Genomic DNA, 20,562 nt, shown 5'->3' with positions numbered 1-20,562 from the left:
TGTGTAAAAATATATGTACATATGAGTCAGAGGTCGTATGTAAATTATATTCCTTACTGTAGATTAAATTATATTCCTTACTGTATATTGCTTACTGTAGATTAAGGTTCAAAACATTTGAAAGCGGATGCTAGCAAGAGAGAGCTTGAAATGATGGACTGTGGGCTCCAAGCTAAATAGAGGGAAGGAGATGATCACGGAGAGGCCCAAGGGAACAGAGAGGTCCTGCTGAGATCCAGCAAGGTCAGAGTGGAGGCAAGCACACCAGCAAGCTGGGGAGGGAGGAACTCGTGCCCAAAATTTGTTTGAACAGATTTCAAGACGGAGCAGTTGCAGGTGATGAAGTGGCCACGGAAGTGGCCACGGAGGAGTGTGCAAGAGGTCAGCGGAGGAGAAGGTTCTTGGAAACGAGGATGCCAGAAGCTGGGAAGATGCCCTCTGGATCAGGCATCTCCCAAGATGAAGGAAGGAACTGGGGTGCAGCAAGAACCTTCCGCCAAGGTTGACCTTGAACAAAGGGCAGATGACAGATGACCCGCTCCCAGTCCAAAGCCCCTTCCAGCGTGCTACCCGGCTTCCCCAACGAACACGCGCACTCTTTCCAATGTGTTGTGTAGGGTCAACACGTTACTTAGTGTCTCAGTCCATTCAGGCTGCTCTAACAAAACACCACAGACGGGTGGCTTATAAACCATGGAAATTCGTTCCTCAGAGTTCTGGGGGCTGGAAGTCCAAGATCAAGGCACCAGCATGGTCAGGTTCTGCTGAAAGCCATCTTCCTGCTTCATAGCTGGCCTCTGCTCACTGTGTCCTCATATGGTGGAAGGGGCAGGGGAACTCCGTCGGGTCTCTTTTGTAAGAGATTAATGGGATTAGTGAATCCCATTCATGACTGCTCAACCCTCATGACGTCAGCACCTGCCAAAGGCCCTACCTCTTCCCTTTGGGAGTTAGGATTTCAATACGTAAATTTAGTCGCACAGATACATTCAGACCACAGCACTCAGCTTCCCCACACCTTGGTTTCTCGGCTGGTTCAAATGGGATCTTTTTGTTGTTTTTTTAATCAACATACGGCCAATTTTATGTCATTTATGCCCTCGCCAACTTTCAAATGGGATCCTTTTTAAAGATGTAGCTTTTTGTTCACAGTTCTCTCTGGATCAAATGCCCCATCAGTCAAAAATGCTTTATGTGTTAATACTCTCTGCCAGCATTTTCACAGTCTAGCTGTATATTTGGGGGGCAAATATTTACTACCCTGAAAGAAGGCAGAAGTACACACTCTGTTACGAAATCACTCCTCAGGGGCTTCCCTGGTGGCGCAGTGGTTGAGAGTCCGCCTGCCGATGCAGGGGACACGGGTTCGTGCCCCGGTCCGGGAGGATCCCACGTGCCGCGGAGCGGCTGGGCCTGTGAGCCATGGCCGCTGAGCCGGCGCGTCCGGAGCCTGTGTTCCACAACGGGAGAGGCCACAACAGTGAGAGGCCCGCGTACCGCAAAAAAAAAGAAATCACTCCTCAGAATCTGGCATGGCCTGTAAATGCTCCGTTGATCCTTGCTTAAACTGGGGGAGAGGAGGAGTGGGAGGGTGTAGATGCTTCATCAGCTGCACACAGCGCAGACGCCTTGGAGCAGCTTCCGTTTAACTCCAGGATACTCTCTTCCCTGGTGAACCCTCCACTGTGTATCAGCAGAAACTCCTGCAGCCACCGCCATGGCTCAAACCTTCCTCAAAGCCACATCCCGAGAGGCTTGGGTTGGGCAAATCTTAGAGTAATTTATTTATTTATTTATTTATTTATGTATTTATTTATTTATTTTGCTTTACGTGGGCCTCTCACTGTTGTGGCCTCTCCCGTCGCGGAGCACAGGCTCCGGACGCACAGGCTCAGCGGCCATGGCTCACGGGCCCAGCCGCTCCTCGGCACATGGGATCTTCCCGGACCGAGGCACGAACCCGCATCCCCTGCATCGGCAGGCGGACTCTCAACCACTGCGCCACCAGGGAAGCCCTTAGAGTAATGTAGATAAAGGCTTTTCTGTTTCCCTGTTTCTAAAGGTAGGTGAAAAGTTCATGGGAAATGAACCCCTAAGAGGGGCAGAAGCTCTTCTCTGTCTTCAGAAAGATATCCTTGGGATCATAACCCCCATCGCATTTACAAGGAAAACCCATTTATACACAAATAATCCAGGGACCACTGAAGGACCAGAATGGAAATGACTGATTTTCAAAGAATAGGGATTCTTGAATCCCCATTCAAGAATGGGGAGGAGGTAAAGAGTTCTATGGGAGGAACAGGTATTGCGCAGGGAAAAAGAAGGGTCTATCCGGAATAAGCCTGGAATGTATGGGTTCAACCAAGGCAAACAGTGCTTGCCCTGCAGGACTGCACAGAGCCACAGAGAAGCCACTGTGCACTGGGGCGTGAGGAGGGACATAGGAGGTAGAATCTCTCGCACATATTTGACCAGACCCCCCGGGTTTTTTTTTTTGCATGAAGTATCTGAGGGTTACTGTTAAGCACATCATTCTGAAGGGAACGTTCACTGAGTCTGTAAAGCACGGTCAGTGCTAAGAGCTGCCTCTAACCTGGGTGATTTCAGAAGGCATTTCAGAATCCCATACTGCTGAGGAATCCTCATCCTGAAACAGGGGGACGGACAGGGAAGAAGTGGGGGGAGCAGAGGATTAAAAGCCCTGAGACCAGGGTTCAACCTGGGATTAAAGTGTGTGACTGTGACCATCACCTCTCAGAACTGATGTCCTCATGTCTTACTGTGAGGATCAAATGACGTCAACGGGCAGAGCATCTTCTATCAACCATAAACCACTGCACAACCCTAAGGTATTGCTACTATATGGTAAATCCTGAAGGACATGAACTTACTCATTGATGCAATGCCAATAACACCCCCAGTCGCCCCTCTCTGCTCTGAGCATCAATGGTTAGACGGTCAACTCAGAGACGGTCAACTCAGAGACAAGCACACAGCCCAGTAGCTGCTGTCACGGTCCAGAAATGTCACTGCTGAGCTTGGAGGGAAAAGAAAATTTTTCTCCCTTCCTTTCTCCCTCTCTCCCTCCCTCTCCCTCCTTCCCTTCCTTCCTTCTTTCCTCCCCTCCCTTCTCTCTTTCCTTCTCTCTCTCTCTCTCTCTCTCTCGCTCCAGTTTTTAAATCAATAAGGTTTAAAAACTACTAATATTTAGAAGATGCCAAACGGGCTGCAAATTCTTCCTCTTTCTTTTCTGAAGCCGGAAGCCATCCACAAAAGTCCAAGTTTCCCAAGGGCTGAGGTTGCGGGAGTCACCCCGAGTGCAGGATGTAAGTACCTCAGTCCCCGGTCCCACATCCATGTGCTCAAGGCCCCTATCACCTGGGGCCAATTTCACAACCTTTCTTCTGGGAAGAGAATGGAATTCAATTGTACTGTTCTTGCTACCCCACGCCCCCATTTTCTTAAAAGAAGGCAGCTCCCTCCAGTCGGTTAATGCTTTAGATAAGAGACCACACCCTTTTATTCACAAATACTCAAAGGTGTTTCTACATGTCTGAAGTCCTCTTCCAGAAAAGGGTATTTTTTCTTTTGTGTTTGTGAGTGTGTTTGGAAAACTGACTAAAGCTCGAGGAGGGGCAGCCCACGCGGCTTTAGAGCAATGAGTCAGTGAGGCTAAGGATGCAGGAAAGGCCCCACAATGGATAAAGGGCTCGAGACTGGGAACCACACACCCAAGAGCATTAAGATCAAAAAGTCTATTTAGACTTTAAGTCTCTTCTCTAGTCCCAGGTTTGGCATGAAAACGTTGACTCTGGAGGTTAATTATGAGAACTAGAGCCATCGGCCTGTTTCTTAGATGTTTGGGGGGGAATCACCATGACAGGGATGACCAAGGTAGCTGTGCTGCTCTTAAATGATGCAATTCAGATCCTGGTCCCAAAACAAACTACCCGAGGACAGAGGTAAAGTGAGAGTCTAGATGGGGCAGAGACAATACATTTCTTCCTCAGTCCATGGAGGAGCAGTTTTTCCAGGCCTCCTGACAATACAGTGGACCAGTGGAAAGTTCTGGCCAATAGAAAAAGGGCAGAAGTGATGCTTGCCTCCTGCAGGTCTGGCCCTCGAGACCCAGTGTGACTCTCTACTCCCTCTGTCTCCCCGTCTGCTGTCACATGTGGAAGAGAGAAGGGACAAGGACAGATTCTGAGCACCCAGAAGATGGGGGAGGCACAAGACAGAAGGAACCTGGGTCCCTGAATGACCTCATGGAGCACAGCCTCGTTATCCCAGCAAGATTTGGGAGCTGTTGGTTTCAGCAGCTAGCCTCCTCTGACTAATACTCCAGCATTCTGTCAACGGGTACTTGTGTTAAGTAGGAAGCTGGTAGGTCTTTGAGGAGTACCAAAAACTTTCACCAAACACATCTCACTGATTTATGATGGTGGTGTTGACACCATTTCACATGACCTTCAATCCTCATTGGGATAATCCTTTCTTTGAGCTGAGACCTTGCTGCCATTGAATTACTAAGGAGATAAAAAGAACTAGAGGTCTCATTACTTAGCCTACTAGTCACCACTCTTCACAATGCCACTGACTTTTTAAAACTTTAAAAAGCTGCATCAGCAAAAGAGACTAAGTGGGCTTTTATGGAATGCTCACAGGTAGGCAAGTTTCCATGTCCTGATGAGTGTGGGAAGGGTCTGGGGCTGTGGGCAGACTGGTGTGGTGCCCCAGAGGGTGCTGGCCCAGGATAAAAGTGCCAAAGCACAGACGTGGGGGCCACAGGTTACGATGCAGGGAATTCAGGCTTTGAAACCCCTCAGATCAGATGCTTTTCAGGCACGTTAAATATAACCCCTTTAGATCTGTTTTCTCATCTGTCATATCGGAGACATACCTCCTTTACAGAGTTGTGCAGGCCGTAAGATAGCATAAGTAGAGCAGCTTACACAGTGGCTGGGTACGTCAGTTTCATTCCTTAAGGACTGCATGAGTGTACTAAGAGGAAAAGAGATTGGGAGTCCAAGCTCTATGGAAAAGGGAGCCCCAAACAAGCAAGGACAAGCAGCCCCAAATCCACTGCTTCCTAGGTCAGCCTCGGTTTGGATTCAGCATTAAGACACGGTAAAACAGCAGATGATATTTGCTTTCACAGTCTATAAAAATGTCCCAAGGACGGGCTCATACTCACGATGGGGATTACACCATTAATCATTTGTCCCCCGGTTTGAGGGTGTCATGGAAGCATTTTTTACAGAAATGAGCACAACACTCCCCCAAAAGAACCAGCCGAGTGCAAATTTGGAAAAGTTTGCTGGCTTCTGATACGTTACTTTTGAACCTACAAATTCCAAAAATCCAGTTTCTGACCCGTTTTTCTCAACAAACTCAAGCTATGCTCTTTGTCAATAAAGCTGCTTGATTTTCTTAAAGCCAAATAAAAATACTATTGCTGAAGGCACAAAACCTGCAACATTTTCCATGCCTGCCATTGTTTCAAGAGCATTTAAAGGAACCCCAAAGTGTATGTGATTAAAATACTTTCAAATTTCTGATCAACAATCATGGAAAAAATAACCCTGGAAGTTGGCTGCTAACATTTGACAAGAAAAGTGACAGCCGCCCGGTTCTTCTCTGTGACTTTTCTGCCTAAGGAATGAACATTTTTTCATCTTTCATGAGTGCCACATGGCACCCAGGTCCCATTTTTCCACTTCCCCCGGGCTTTGAATTCTTGTATTTAACTCTGGTTCCTGACAATCGCTTAGTCAATGATCTCTTATCTCGTTAGTTTTTCTCCCAACATCTCCTTCTTTTCCCTTTCTGCACACTGACCCTCTGATTCACCAAACCCCATACTTTCCCCTACATATTCATATATATTAAGCGGATTTTTCTGTGTGGATGACCAGGTGTGTATTTACACGTATGGGTCAGATCCTTGTGCCTGTCTAAGCATTTGTTTACACGTGTCAATCCATTATTTGGCTTTCGACTCATTCAGACAAAAAAATCTGAAGTCTGTGTGAGATCAAGCCCCCTTCCGCTACCTACCTGACCTCATCCTTATAACTCTCCTCCTCAGCTCCAGCCACAGTGATCTTGTTTCTCAAAAACGCCACACAGGGACTTCCCTGGTGGCGCAGTGGTTAAGAATCCGCCTGCCAATGCAGGGGACACGGGTTCGAGCCCTGGGCAGGGAAGATCCCACATGCCATGGAGCAACTAAGCCCGTGTGCCACAACTACTGCACCGGTGCTCTAGAGCTCACGAGCCACAACTACTGAGCCTGTGTGCCACAACTACTGAAGCCCGCATGCCTAGACCCATGCTCCACAACAAGAGAAGCCACCGCAATGAGAAGCCCGCGCACCGCAACAAAGAGTAGCCCCCACTTGGTGCAACTAGAGAAAGCCCGAGCACAGCAACGAAGACCCAATGATGAAGACCCAATGCAGCCAAAAATAAATTAATTAATTCATTAAAAAAAAAAAAGCCACACATACTCTCACCTCAGGACCTTTGCTTTGGCTGTTCTGTTCACCAGAAAGCTTCTTCCTTCGAGTGTCTACTTTCTCCCTCCCTCCTTTCGTCCTGACCTTTGTTCAAATGTAACCTTATCAGACAGGCTTTCCCTAGCTGCTCTGAAAAACATGCACTTCCTGCCCCACTACCCCTGATTCTGCTGTATTTCACTACACAGAGATACTGTCAGTTTCTCCTCTTCTGAATATAAGCAGGGATGTTGTTTTATTTATTGCTCTATCCCCAGAACCTAGAAAGAGTCTGACATATAGTAGGAAGGCAATGAACAGTTTTTAAATGAGTAAGACTGGCAGAGAAAGGGCAGACCAGACGTGAATGGGTGAGTGGTAGATTCTGATTAACCCTCATGGCACCAACGTCGCCCAGTACTTATAGATCTTGCTAGGGAATTGTACTGTCAATTTTTTCTTTTTATAAATTTATTGTTTAGTTTTTATTTTTGGCTGCGTTGGGTCTTCATTGCTGTGTGTGGGCTTTCTCTAGTTGCAGCAAGCGGGGGCTACTCTTCGTTGTGGTGCGTGGGCTTCTCATTGCAGTGGCTTCTCTTGTTGCGGAGCACGGGCTCTAGGTGTGAGGGCTTCAGTATCTGTGGCGCACGGGCTCAGTAGTTGCGGCTCGCAGGCTCTAGAGCTCAGGCTCAGTAGTTGTGGCGCACCAGCTTAGTTGCTCCCGGTTCTTCCCGGACCAGGGCTTGAACCCATGTCCCCTACATTGGCAGGCAGATTCCTAACCACTGCGCCACCAGGGAAGCCCCTGGTACTGTCAGTTTTTTAAACCTATATTCCTAATGCCTCAACATCCCCACAAACAGGCTGTGAGCAGCCCGCCCAGGCAATCAGTTGCACTGATGTGATAAGGCTGGTCCCTGCCACGTGCTCCCGTATGACCCAGTGACATTCAAACACACCAATAAAACCCCTCATGACTTCTGCTACGTACTCCACCCTGACCCCCAGTAAAGGTACTTGCCCATGGGTCCTCTCTCTTTCTCGGCTCCCTACCTGATTGGCTGAGCTGCTCCCTGGGTGCTTCTCCCATGTGGCACCCTGTGTGGTGTGCCACGCCTCCCTCCTATAGGACCTGTGAGTATAATCAATCCTTTAATTTCACATGCCTCTCTGAGTGTAATTTCCAGCATGCTGTGTTGGTGTGATCCTTAAAGAGCCCAAGAGGAGGACTTTCTCCACCATTTACAACACAATACTATAGTGTATATATATGTACATACATACATGTATTATATATATACGAGCATATGTATGTAAACATATACAGAAAGAAAGAGAGAGAGGAAGATATGAATCAACTGATTACAAATTATTCTAAATGAACTGCGTTGGACTTGAATTACAACCGTACGATGACACTATTTTATGTCTGAACAGTCTGGTAGGAGCTCCTTTGTGCCCTTTCAACCAAAGATTTCACATCCTATAAAAATGAACACCTTATTCGGTAATCAGGTACCCACCCCAGAAAGTTATTCAGCCGACACCATCTGGATTAGAGCTGTTTAAAAGTAACTGGATCAATCCCCATTTGCCCGAAGCCTTTACACGGAATACTTTTTCTTTTCTTTGGGATGCAGAGTCACCCCCAAACTACAGAGCCCCTTGGCGATTAAGGCAGGATGGAGGTGCATTTGATAACTTAATGCAACTTTTAATCCGCACTTAAAGCTCAGATGTGAAATCTACACTTGATCTTTCCTGCCTCGGAATTGGCCAAATTAGTGGCTCGATCCCCACGTACAACAAAAGGCTCTCAGAAACGCTCAGGGAAGCCGACCAACCAGAGGGCCCGACACAGCCCAACACATGGATGTGGGGGCAGAGAGGTGCTGCCTCTCCAAGGAGCCCCTGAAACAGCCTTTCAACTCCAGACTGTTCATTTCCCCGACAGCCCACGCTCGGGATGTGTAGGACGATCAAGGTGGCTTGATGCGCTCACGGTAGAAAGACTTTAGGGCGTGCATTTTGAGCTTTATTCAGTTAACTGGAAAATTATACAGTGATTTCACTACTCATAATAATAAAACTCTTTCCTTAAAGATGATGACTGGTGAGCAGCGCTGTAAACCTCAGAAAGCTATTTGGAAGGTTAAAATGATTGGATTTAGGGGCAGGATTTGTTGTACTCTTGACTAAACAGGCTTTGTTCCCTAGGCAGTTAACAAAACCAGAGCAGGGAAGTTTCTAAAACGTGCAACAGGTGTAAACTTCGTATCCAAGAGGCTGTGCTGAACAGGCCAGGTGACCTACTGTATCTGTTACAGCCTCTTCGTGGGTTTAACAGGATTTTGGGCAGGTCATTTCGCTGCCCCCGTCTTTGGTTTCACCTTAGAATTAGGGGAAGTAGCAGCATTTCTTCTTTTGTATTTTGCAGAAACAGGGGAGGCTGGCGAATGTAAAGAAATACGGGCGCCCGCAGGGTAATCAGGCCGGCCTGGCCTTAATCATTATATTCATCCTTAATTGAGTCCCTGGCATGCTGGCCCCTGGTGTAAACCTTCTCCAGTGGACTCAGCTTCACTCAATGGCCCCAGGGACCCACGCTTTCTTCATTCTCCTATGAGCTCTTTATTTACTTTTCTGTATCCTTCCCTGGCTGACACCTGTTCCTTCTGACGGCCCTCAGCTTACACTTGCTATTCTGGGTCTGTTGCCTTCTTTTATACACAACTGTTTGGGTGACAGTTGAGCGATTACATCCCGTCATGTCTACTTTATTCATCACCGTGCTGGAGTCTTATTCTACCAACTGGCTTCTGGCCATCTTCTGGATGGCTAAGTAGAGGAAAATCCAACCCTGGTTCAGTGGTATATACAGCTGACCCTCATGATAATTTGCAATGTTTTTTGCAAACTCGCCTACTAATATTTATTGGACACCCCCAAAATCAATCCTCCCAGGGCTTTCCTAGCCATTCTTGGGAAAATTTGAGTCACCCAGTGTGCGTGGTCCCAGCCGTAGTGGAACCAGGTGACGCTCTGCCTTCTGGTTTCAGCTCTCATACGATAAACGTGGGTCCTTTTCATAGTCTACCTAGTGCCAGGTTTGTCACATTTTTGTGCTTTGTGCTGGTGATTCTGCTGTGTCGAACAGCCCCAAGCACGGTGGTGCACAACTGTCTCACGTTCTCAAGCGCAAGAAGCTGGGATGGGCCTTACGGAGAAAATACACGTGTTAGAGGGGCTGTGTCCAGGCACGAATCACAGTGCTGTTGGCCGTGAGTTCAACATTAATGAATCAACAATGGGTATTAAATAAGGTGTCTTTCATGGAAGCAACCTGAATGCCCATCAATAGAGGAATGGATAAAGAAGATGTGGTACATGCATTCAATGGAATATTACTCAGCCATGAAAAAGACCAAAATAATGCCATTTGCAGTAACATGGATGGACCTAGAAACTGTCATACAGAACGAAGTCAGAGAAAGACAAATATATGATATCGCTTATATGTGGAATCTAAAAAAAGTGTACAAATGAACTTATCTACAAAACAGAGTCACAGATGTAGAAAACAAACTTATGGTTACCACGGGGTAAGGGAGGGGAGGGATAAATCGGGAGACTGGGATCGACATATACACGCTAATATATATAAAATAGATAACTAATAAGGACCTACTGTATAGCACAGGGAACTCTTCTCAATACTCTGTAATGGCCTACATGGGAAAAGAAACTAAAAAGAGTGGATCTATGTATATGTATAACTGATTCACTTTGCTGTACACCTGAAACTAATGCAACATTGTAAGTCAACTATACTCCAATAAAAATTTTTATAAAATAAGGTGTCATTAAGCAGAAACATGTATAAAATTAGGCTGTGCATTCTCATAGGAACAATGTCTCAATATTTGCGAATTCAGTGCTATACAGCAGGACTCGACAGAACATACCACCTCGAATAATGAGGACCCAGTGTATTTCTATATTAAGGATAGAGTGGGATTTACACAGCCACAAAAGCGCTAGCCTTTGTAGGTAATTCAAACATGCAGAACTGGGACTGCCTTCAGAACAAGTCTCCATGTGGCAGAACTCGGTCTTTGCTTCAAAATATATATATAAGTATTCATTCTTCCTTTTTATAAAATGTTCAACCTTTCACAAAAGCCTTGTCATCTCCTAGCTCACGATGATACCCACGACAGCCTGCTGTGATGTCAGGGAAGTATTCCACTTTCGGCGGCACAAAAGATCTCACGCCCCACTGGTGATGGGGGCCAGGGTGAGTCCCTGCTCCGACTCTGGGCCTGGGTCTCTACTCCAGGTTCAAGGGCCCCTCATTACCCCTGCCTGAGTCCAGGATGCCGAATAAAGGAGGAACTGCTCACCACTTCTCTCTCTACTCCTTGTCATAGTATTATGCTGAGTGATTTTAAATGCTGTGGTAGAGGAGCACAGTGGGTGTCTGGTGGGCAGGGTGCAATAACAAGAGACATCTGACCCACCTGAGGAGGTGGCCAGGAGGGCTTCCAGATGGGAGGTGATGCCTGAAGAAAGAGCAGGAGGTAACCAGGTGAAAATGAACCTCAGGCAGCAGGGGCAGATGTGCAAAGGCTCAAAGGGAGCTAGACGTTCGGCGTGGCCAGGGCACCGGGTGTGAAGTCAGGAGGGAAGGCTGACGAAGTTAGCGAGGTCTTCCCACGGAGTTTGCATTTAACCTGAAGTCAGATGGGAGCCACTGCAGGCTCGAAGGCAGGCAAGTGATGCTGGTCAGATTGGCAATTCCGAGAAATCCTGAATCCAGGGGCCTGTGTTAGATGGACTGCAGAGACCTATGAAGAGATTAGGGTGGCTGCAGTCCTCTGGGGGGCAAGGATGAAGGCTTGAGCTAAGACAGGGGCAGAGGGATGGGGAGGGAGGGATGGAGATCAAGAGTCGACCTCGTGGGTCTATGCCCCGCGCTGGTGCACAGAGCCAGCCCCACGCTCAGAAGAGCCCAGCTCTTGGTTTAATGCTCTGCTGTGACCACCTTGAAACTTTAATAATTGAATCTTTGAACTTGTGTTTTGTAAACGAAGCCCCATAGGCCAACGGGGCATGTGCTCGAGCAGAGGAGACCCCATAACCTAGGTTTCCACTGTTGTTTCCCACCAGGTTGCCACGCAGTGTTTGACATGCCCCGAGCACAGAATTCTGGCGGAAGTGCGATCTGACCAGCAAAACTCAAAGTGAGCATCAGGAAAGCGTGTTACATCTCCAACTGGGGAAGCAGAGATGCTGACAGCACTGAGAGGCCACACTCTCTGTTAGAATAGGAATCTGCTTTGAATGAGGAACGATGGCAAGGGCATTGTAAGAAATAGGGACAACCAAGAAACCCACCGTATCTTTTTTTTACTCGTGTTTACATTAGCCAGATACGTATGCTGAAAATGATGACACAGAAGGAAAGGGAAAGACAGAGGAACCCACAGCTTCTCTTCCTTTCCATCATTCCTTACACATCAGTAAGAGACAAGGTAGAGAGCAGTAGCAGAATGGGCAGTATATACACAAAATAAGAATGTATCGTTTCTGTAATGCCATGTACCCGCTCAACGCTCTTGTATTTGTATTTAAAACTAGCATAGCCTAATATGAAGATGATCAATAAAAGTCATGCTAATAATTTAAAGTGTCCATTTTTTTTCTCTTAGAACAACATTGAAGAGCAAATAAAAACCAGTGTGACAAGAAAACTTCGTATTTTAGTGCCTTAAACAGCTCTTTCCCCCGGATTTTTGAACAAGGGGGTCCTTATTTTCATTTGGCATCTGGGTCCTGATTATGCAGCTGGGTCCAGACTGAAGTGACAGTGATTTAGTCCTAGAATCGGTGGGAATGGGGGATGGGGATGAGGGGCACAGGGACAAGTGAGACTTAGGGATGCCTCCCAGGTTTTGAACTGGTGATGCTGTCCTCTTGGGAAATCGAGCATCAAAAGCAGGGTTTGTGACTCTGTTCTGAGTGCCCGTGGGGCATCCCAGCGGAGTGTCCAGAGTCAGAAGCTCCAGAGAGGGACCTGGGAGGAGGGAAACCAGGAAGCGATCGGCACACAAGTGACTTGAGAGAACGGCTAGTGTGGGAAGAGCCGAGGGCAGGGACGCCTTCAAGAGGCAGAACAACAGAGAAGGCCCCTTAGAGGAGACCGAGAGGGAAGGAGGACGGGAGGGAGGAAGAGGCACAGGGCGGCTGTGAAGGAGAGGTGAGACGTAAGATGACGGCCAGAGGTGGATATTACAGGGTTGAGTAAAGCGGGGTTTTATCAGCTCAAGGGACCTTGAGCAAACGGCCCGACCCCTCTGAGCCTCAGCCAGGCATCTATAAAATGAAGGTAACGATAATAACTCTTATCTCAGGGGACCGTTGTCAAGATTAACTGAGCTATTATACGCATGGTGCTCAGAACTCTGCTGTATTAATTTCCTGTGGCTTCTGTAACAAGGTACCACAAATTCGGTGCCTTAGAAGCACAGAAATGTATTGCCTCACAGTTCTGGAGGCCGGAGATCCAAAATCAAGGTGTCGACAGGGTCACGCTCCCTCCGAAGGCTCTGGGGAAGGCTGTGTTCCAGGCCTCTCCCCTAGCTATGGCAGTTCCTTGACTTGTGGCAGCATAACTGTACTCTTCACGTGGTCTTCTCCCTGTGGGTCTCTCTGTGTCCAAATTTCCCCTTTTTTGAAGGACACCAGTCATATTGGATTAGGGGCCACTGTAATAACCTCATCTTAACTGGATTACTTCTATATTGACTCTATCTCCAAATAAGGTCACAGGTACCAGGTTAAGACTCCAATATCTTTTGTGGGGGGAACATCCAGAGTCAGCTGTGCATAAACATTCATCTTTATCATTATTACCCCCATTAGTTGTTGTTTGGCTCAGCGGTATGAGGAAGTGACCGAGGCACAGCGTGAGTTCGGGGAACTTAAATTTGTTGTGGCCACTATCTCCATGACAAGGTGACGTTTCTCCAACAGCCCAGGTGAAGGTAAATATATGAAGTAAGGAGAGGGAACAAAGAAGAGGGAATGACACATTCTTAGAATGAGCCAAAGACAGCCATGAGCAGAAATACCGACAGCGGTGCAGGAGGGAAACTGCTTGCTACTCAGGGGCCCTCGGGAGGCCTGGTATACCAGATGGACAGAAATAAACACCATCTCCTATTCCACCTCAGTCCATACACTGTCCCCTACATGCACACACAAGGAAAACCAAGTTCTGATAGTTTATTAAAACAAGTAATAGGCTTCGTCTGTGGAATAAGAAGGTCTTCTGAGCCAGAAGCAAAACGGATGCATTCCATCCGTTGAAGTTCTAGCGCTCTTTGAAGTGGTAAAAACCACATCTGATCTGAAGATATGCAACAGATAATAAACAGGAAGTGGCAAGCTGGTCATGATCTTAACAGGAATCATATCTGGGGCTAAAACTGGAAGCTGTCGATCTCCATTACAGATGGAGCTGCGAGGCGCACCAAAGCTGAGAAAGGGTGAGTTGCTCTGATTTAGATGGAGGATTAAAAAGGAACATTTCAGTCCTCACCAAAGCCACACGTAAGCAGTCTCTCTTCTTGCCCCTCTCCCTAATCCGAAGTCCCTTCCAGGACAAATGCTGTCCTGTCACTTCATCCCAACGCCAGGAGCAACATTGGCAGTGCCTTTCCTGGACCAGTTCCCCTTGCCAAAGCTCCAGGTTCCAGAACCTTTTTATTCTTTCCCCTCTTCTGCTTTAAGACTTGCTTCTCCCGAGTTCAAGACCCTAACGGCTTTGCTAGATATATTGCTACCTACAGTGACTCAGTTTGTGTGAGGATGGCTGATGATGGCATCTGTCATCCAAAAGAGACCTTCACCAAACATCAAAGTCACTTCAGAGTAACGGGGTGACCGACATCCCATTCCTCCCCATGCAACGCACAGAAAAGAACACAGCTTCACTGCTGCAACGTCCTGCCCAAATGCGTAAGAATAAAACATCAGACAAATCCAAACTAAGGGACAGGCTATAAAATGACCATCTCATAATCTTCGAAAATGCCAACGTCATGAAAGATACAGACTGGGAGCCATTCTAGGTTGCAAGGAGACTAAAGAGACATGACAACTGAAAATACTGCATGAGCTGAGGTTTTCTTTCACTCTAAAGCACATTACTGGGACAACTGGTGAAATCTGAATGAGGTCTGTAGATTAGAAAACAGTATTGTGGCAGGTTCATTTCCTGATTTTGATCATTGTTCTTGGTTATGTAAGAGACTGTCCTTCCTTGTTCTTAAGGAACACATGGGAGTACTCGGGAGTAAAGGACGTCTTACTTGCAACTTAGAAAAGAATAAGGCCGGGCTTCCCTGGTGGCGCAGTGGTTGAGAGTCCGCTTGCCGATGCAGGGGACGCGGGTTCGTACCCCGGTCGGGGAAGATCCCACATGCCGCGGAGCGGCTGGGCCCGTGAGCCGTGGCCGCTGGGCCTGCGCGTCCGGAGCCTGTGCTCCGCAACGGGAGAGGCCACAACAGTGAGAGGCCCACGTACCACAAAAAAAAAAAAAAAAAGAATAAGGCGAATGTGATAAAATGGAAACGTTTAAGGAATCTGGGTGAAGAGTATAAAGGAAGCCTTTGGACAAGTATTACAAATTTTCTGTGTCTGGAAAAATAATAATAAATATTTAATATTGAATAAATATATGGACAGATTTAAAAGTGTGCAATGCTTTCCAGCAAGTGTCAACCTTGACTGAATGTCAGAATCACCTCGGGAGATTTAAAAATATCAATGTCCAGGCCCCAGCCCAGAGATTCCAATTCAATTAGCCTGGGGAGGAGCTCCAGACATCAGTATATTTGAATGCACCCCCAAAGTGATTCTAGCGTGAGCCCAGAGGAATAATAAAAAGCCAGGTCAGCCCGTGGTATCATCAGGGAAGGGGAGAGTTCTGGGATGGGGTCTTTCTGAACCCCTCACATCTGCTCCTTTTTTTTTTTTTTTTGCAGTACGCAGGCCTCTCACTGCTGTGGCCTCTCCCGTTGCGGAGCACAGGCTCCGGACGCGCAGGCTCAGCGGCCATGGCTCACGGGCCCAGCTGCTCCGCGGCATGTGGGATCTTCCCGGACCGGGGCACGAACCCGCGTCCCCTGCATCGGCAGGCGGACTCTCAACCACTGCGCCACCACGGAAGCCCTCATCTGTTCCTTTTGAGAGCTGATCCTGCGGGCAGCACAGTGACTCCGAACAGGAGTGGAGTCCTGAGTCCAATCTTGGTCCTGCCTCTAATAAGCTGGGAGACATCCTGGCAGACCCCTTACTGGTACCCAGCCTGTGTTCTCTCCGCTGTGGGCTAAGGTTAACCAAGAGCAGCCTCTGGGAGAAATAAGCTTTCCAGTAGGAGGATGCACAGTTCAAAAACTCTTGCACCACTGAGCCCCGATGCCCCGTGGTGGGTTTGCACAGGATGACAGCCTGAAATCCTTGTGATGTCCACGTGGCAGAAAGGGATTAAGGCGAGTAGGGCTGATCAATTTCTGGTATTGCTGGAAGGTTCTGTTAGAGTTTGGTGACTCCCGGCAGCCCTCTCCCTGTCCAAGGACAGAAATCTAGGAGGGTTCTCGGGAAAGGGCTTGGAGGAAGCATGAGGACACCAATCCTCCTCCACGCGGCAAGGAGGCAAGCTGGGGAGGCCAAGCTCCCAGGGAGGAACTGGGGCAGCTGGCACTGGCCCCTTCACGAGGCAGCCTGACGGGGGCTCTGTGAGAAGAAGATGCCTTCACCAAGAGCTGAGGCCTGAGGCTCCACGCTGATCCCCTACCTCAACTCTGCCCAGCTCTAGACATCTCCAGACTTTCGTGCCCTGCTCAACCTTCTACCGCTGCGCTGCTCAGTACGGCGGCCCCAGGCCACACGTGGCTACTGGGGACTTGAGATGCAGCCAGTCTGAACTGAGATGTGCTGTAAGGGTAAATTACATACAGCATTTCCAAGTCTTCATAAGCAAAAAAGAACATAAACTCTCTCATTAATAATTTAAAAAATACTTATTAGGGTAGAAATGATACTTTGGGTACATTAGGTTAAATAAAATTTCCTATGGAAATTCATTTCACCTCTTTAACTTTTTCTAATGTGGCTACTGGGATATTTAATATTACCTACATGGATGACGTCATATTTCTATTGGACAGCTCTGTTTCTGAAGTCTGCATATTATCCTTTCGTGACTTCATTCCTTGGTGATAATTGTATTAAAATCCAATCAAGGAAGGATTTAGTATGCAATGGCATCAGCCCTGGGCCCCGAATGCCCTGCAGTGAGAAAAGCTTAACCCTTTCCCCTGGTTCTCAGGCTTCGGTGATTCCAGCAAATTCACTCTTCCCCAAAGCCAGCGGAAGTGCAGATATGGTCAGGTAAAGTCCATACCTCACAGCTTGCTGGAATAATAATGATGATGATGATGTAATTTAAAACTAGTACTTAGCCCTGCAATTTTAACCCAGTCTGTGAAACTGAATCACAAACATTTGACATTCTTAACATAAGACCCTCAGTATATCAGACTGTGTATACTCCACCTAATAATTTACCTTGCCAAAGAAAGAGAATACATAAGTGGGTAATGAAGATGAATGGTGCAGACTCTCATGAAAGACCCTGAGGCAGTAGCAAGTCACATTCCAGAAGGTTCCAGAAGGTTCCATGGAAGACTGTAGTTTGAGTTTGGTTCACATGTCACTGTCTGACTGCATTCTGAGGATGAAAGGCCCCTCACTTGTGCGTGTGTGTGTGCACACACGCACACACGCGTTTAGCTACACACACAGGAGCAAATAACTAAGACATTCCCTTTGGCCAGACCTTCCTCACAGTAACAGCCTGGGGCTGCGGAGAGTCATGGTGGGTTTATCTGTGTTCAGTTTCCCAGGACTGATCTTGTCCATGGTCTGATTTTATTTTGGACCCAGCCTGGGGCGATCCATGTTGCGTATGGGGTCTACATGTTAAATTTCCCATTATAAAAAAAAAAATACAACCTTAAATTCAGTGACTGTCCAGGTCTTTAAGGCAGTTTTCTAGAAACCAGGAAGAAGGAAATAGAGTCTGTTTTGCTGAGGACCAGTGGCGTTGGAAGCAGGGAAAGTCACTCCCATAACATGGACTGATGCTTGGTAACATTGTGAGAAATTTTCCCAGCCTAGAAGCTTACAACCTGGTTCAGCTGAATCCAACGGTTGAATAGAATCCCTTGGTTCTTTGTTTAAAAACACAGTATATAATCTTTATTAACACAGAGACATCGAGGATAAACGTGTACTCTATATTAACATGTCTATATGATGAAAAAAATCACTGTTCACTATTTAATATCCTGGGAAGAAAACAACTAGGAAAGAGCATCTTCATAAAATGTTTTTTTCTGCTTATTTTTATAACATCTGTATCCGGAAGTAAATAACAAATGCTTGGAGCATTTGGGAAAATCAATAATGTCTCTAGGTCTACATTTTCAAAAGTGTATTGTTAAAACAGAGACTCACAGACACAGAAAACAAACTTATGGTTACCAAAGGGGAAAGGGAAGGGGAGGGATAAATTGGGAATTTGGGATGAACAGATACACACTACTACATATAAAATAGATAAACAACAAGGACCTACTGTATAGCACAGGGAACTATATTCAATATCTTGTAATAACCTATAATGGAAAAGAATCTGAAAAAGAATATATATATATATATATATATATACACACACACACATATATACATATATATACATAACTGAATCATTTTGCTGTACACCTGAAACAGTGTAAATCAACTATACTTCAATTAAAAAAGAAAAAAGTTATAATTTTTAAAAAGTGTATTGAGAAAAAGAGAAGATCTGGCAAGAAGATGCTCTGTATAAATGCATAAATATATATACACACACAGACAGTCAAATAATCAAATAGACATATACAGTCAAATATGCTTTTACTTTTATTGCAGGAAGTCATATTCATTTTAAAGACATACTGTACTTTGCTTAGGGATGTGGTGCCTTTTTATCAACATGGTGTCAAGGGAAGATGCTTCAATTTCTTCATATAAACGGATTCTGAACACTCAAGTTCTGTCACACCAAAATGGGCGGAAATGAGAAGCAGCAGCAAAGCCCTCCCATTGGACGGCATTCTTACATCACCCACTTTAAAATTAAATCTGAAACAGAGTTCTGACAGGCCTGCTATTTTCTTCAGTGCCAAGAGCCACACAATAGACCTTTTTTTGGACAAAGCTCTTAAAATGCTTGGAGATTCAGAGTTACTGAGTCACGAAACTTTACAAATATTGCACACCCATTCCTGCTGGTGCCCCTGCCTGCTCTTTTGGAAACAATACTATATTTTCTCTGTGTTTGGCAGAAAGAAAGAAATATTTTAATTAGTGTTGCAACCTGTTTGAAAGAAGGGTGACAGAGAAAGGCAAGCTCTGACAGTGGTTGGCTGTCCGCCGGTCTGGTGGCCTCTGGGCAGGGGTTGTAGCTATCATGTCAGAGGAATCTGTTTGATTCTCCTTCTACTCAGTGTGGGCCCTACAATGATGCCCGGTCCCATGACCACAGAAGCTTCAAATGTGGCCTGATAAGGTGATAACATTCAGCACAGAGGGGTGGGCAGGGTTGCACTGAAATAGTAATAGATGATTCATCCATGCAATTAACACTCTTAGAACCATCTCTGAACAGGTCTCTTTACAGAGTATATAACAGGCGGCACAGATGGGGACACAACGTTGCACAGAAATGTCAGCGGGTATATGTGCTGTCAGTCTGTGGATGCAAAGGTGGGGGGCGGTTAGACAGGGTGCAGGAAGAAGGGAAGCAGGAACAGAGGAGGAGGAAAGTAGGGGGAGGCAGTGAGAGGAGCCAGGGAAAAGCAGATCTGAGCATGGTTTTCAAGGCTTGCTCTCTTCCTTTTAAAAATTCAAATCGAATTGCCCCCCCATCCTGCCCCGCGCCTAGGATTGTTTCAGTGAAGTTGTGAAATAATTGAGAGGTGTTGCAAACACATCCTCGCACTGCGAGCGAGCAAGCGACTTCAAGTCTAAACACCTCTGCGTCCAGAGGGCTATTTTAGAGTGACGTTAACGATGGCTAGTATTTGAGCTTGAAATGAGGACAAAAGGGCCAAAGACACAGGCAAGTTCCAGAGAGGAAGCTGGGGCCGAGGGGAGCCTGAAGAAAAACCTGGATGAGAGCAGTGCCTGGATTGCCACGTCCTTGGCTTTGAGGAACTGAACACTTTTGGGTGGCTGCAGGAGGCGAGCTGGCCTTGAAAAGAGCGTCGTGGAGCCACCTCTAGGTTTTCCAGACTCAACTTTGGTTTTGAAAAAATGTTCCCACCTTTTTGAGATTCCAAACTTGTAGAACATAAAGCCATGGCATATTGTCTTGTCGGACCCAGCATTCCTCAACCTCAGCATGAGGACTGAGGACCTGATCATTCCCTGCTGTAGTGGCTGTCCTGTGCCTTGTAGGACGTTTAGCAGCACCCCGGCTTCTACTCACTAGATGCCAATAGCACCCCTAGTTGTGAAGAATCAAACTGCCTCCAGACATTGCCAAATATTCCTGGGGGGACAAAGTCTCCCTGGGTTGCGAATCACTGGCTTCTTTCCTTTTTTACTGAGATATAGCTGATGTACAGTATTGTGTTAGCTTCAGGTGTGCAGCACGGTGCTTCAGTATTTTTGCCGACTAGAATCCATTACAACTTATTACAAGATAATGGGTATAATTCTCAGTGCTATGCAGTAACTGTTGCTTATCTATTCTATGTATAGTAGTTTGCATCTATTAATCCCATGCCCCTAACTTATCCCTCCCCCGCTTCCCTCTGCTCTTTGGTAACCATTAGTTTGTTTTCTAAGTCTGTGAGTCTGTTTCTGTTTTGTATATACGTTCATGTGTATTATTTTTTAGATTCCATGTATAAGTAAATATCATATAGCATTTGTCTTTCTCTGT

General features: G+C 46.5%; 1 protein-coding gene across 3 annotated transcripts in view; it reads right to left on the bottom strand.

Annotated features, from left to right (window-relative positions):
- The window catches only part of EVA1C (eva-1 homolog C), a gene marked incomplete at its 5' end in the record, with an annotated part of 82,815 nt that overhangs the window by 52,880 nt on the left and 9,373 nt on the right, over positions 1-20,562 (bottom strand). The window contains one exon of one of the 3 annotated variants that reach the window (XM_082655646.1): positions 10,097-10,128. The exons of the other annotated variants lie outside the window; for them this stretch is intronic. Coding sequence (XP_082511772.1) covers positions 10,097-10,128 — 32 coding nt within the window. The remainder of the gene's footprint in view (positions 1-10,096; positions 10,129-20,562) is intronic. 3 annotated transcript variants of the gene reach the window in all.

Source organism: Grampus griseus (assembly GCF_964374135.1).
Source record: "Grampus griseus genome assembly, chromosome: 5".
Taxonomy (NCBI): domain Eukaryota; kingdom Metazoa; phylum Chordata; class Mammalia; order Artiodactyla; family Delphinidae; genus Grampus; species Grampus griseus.
The sequence above is the reverse complement of the archived record's forward strand: the minus strand, read 5'-3'. Positions and strand labels throughout refer to the sequence as shown.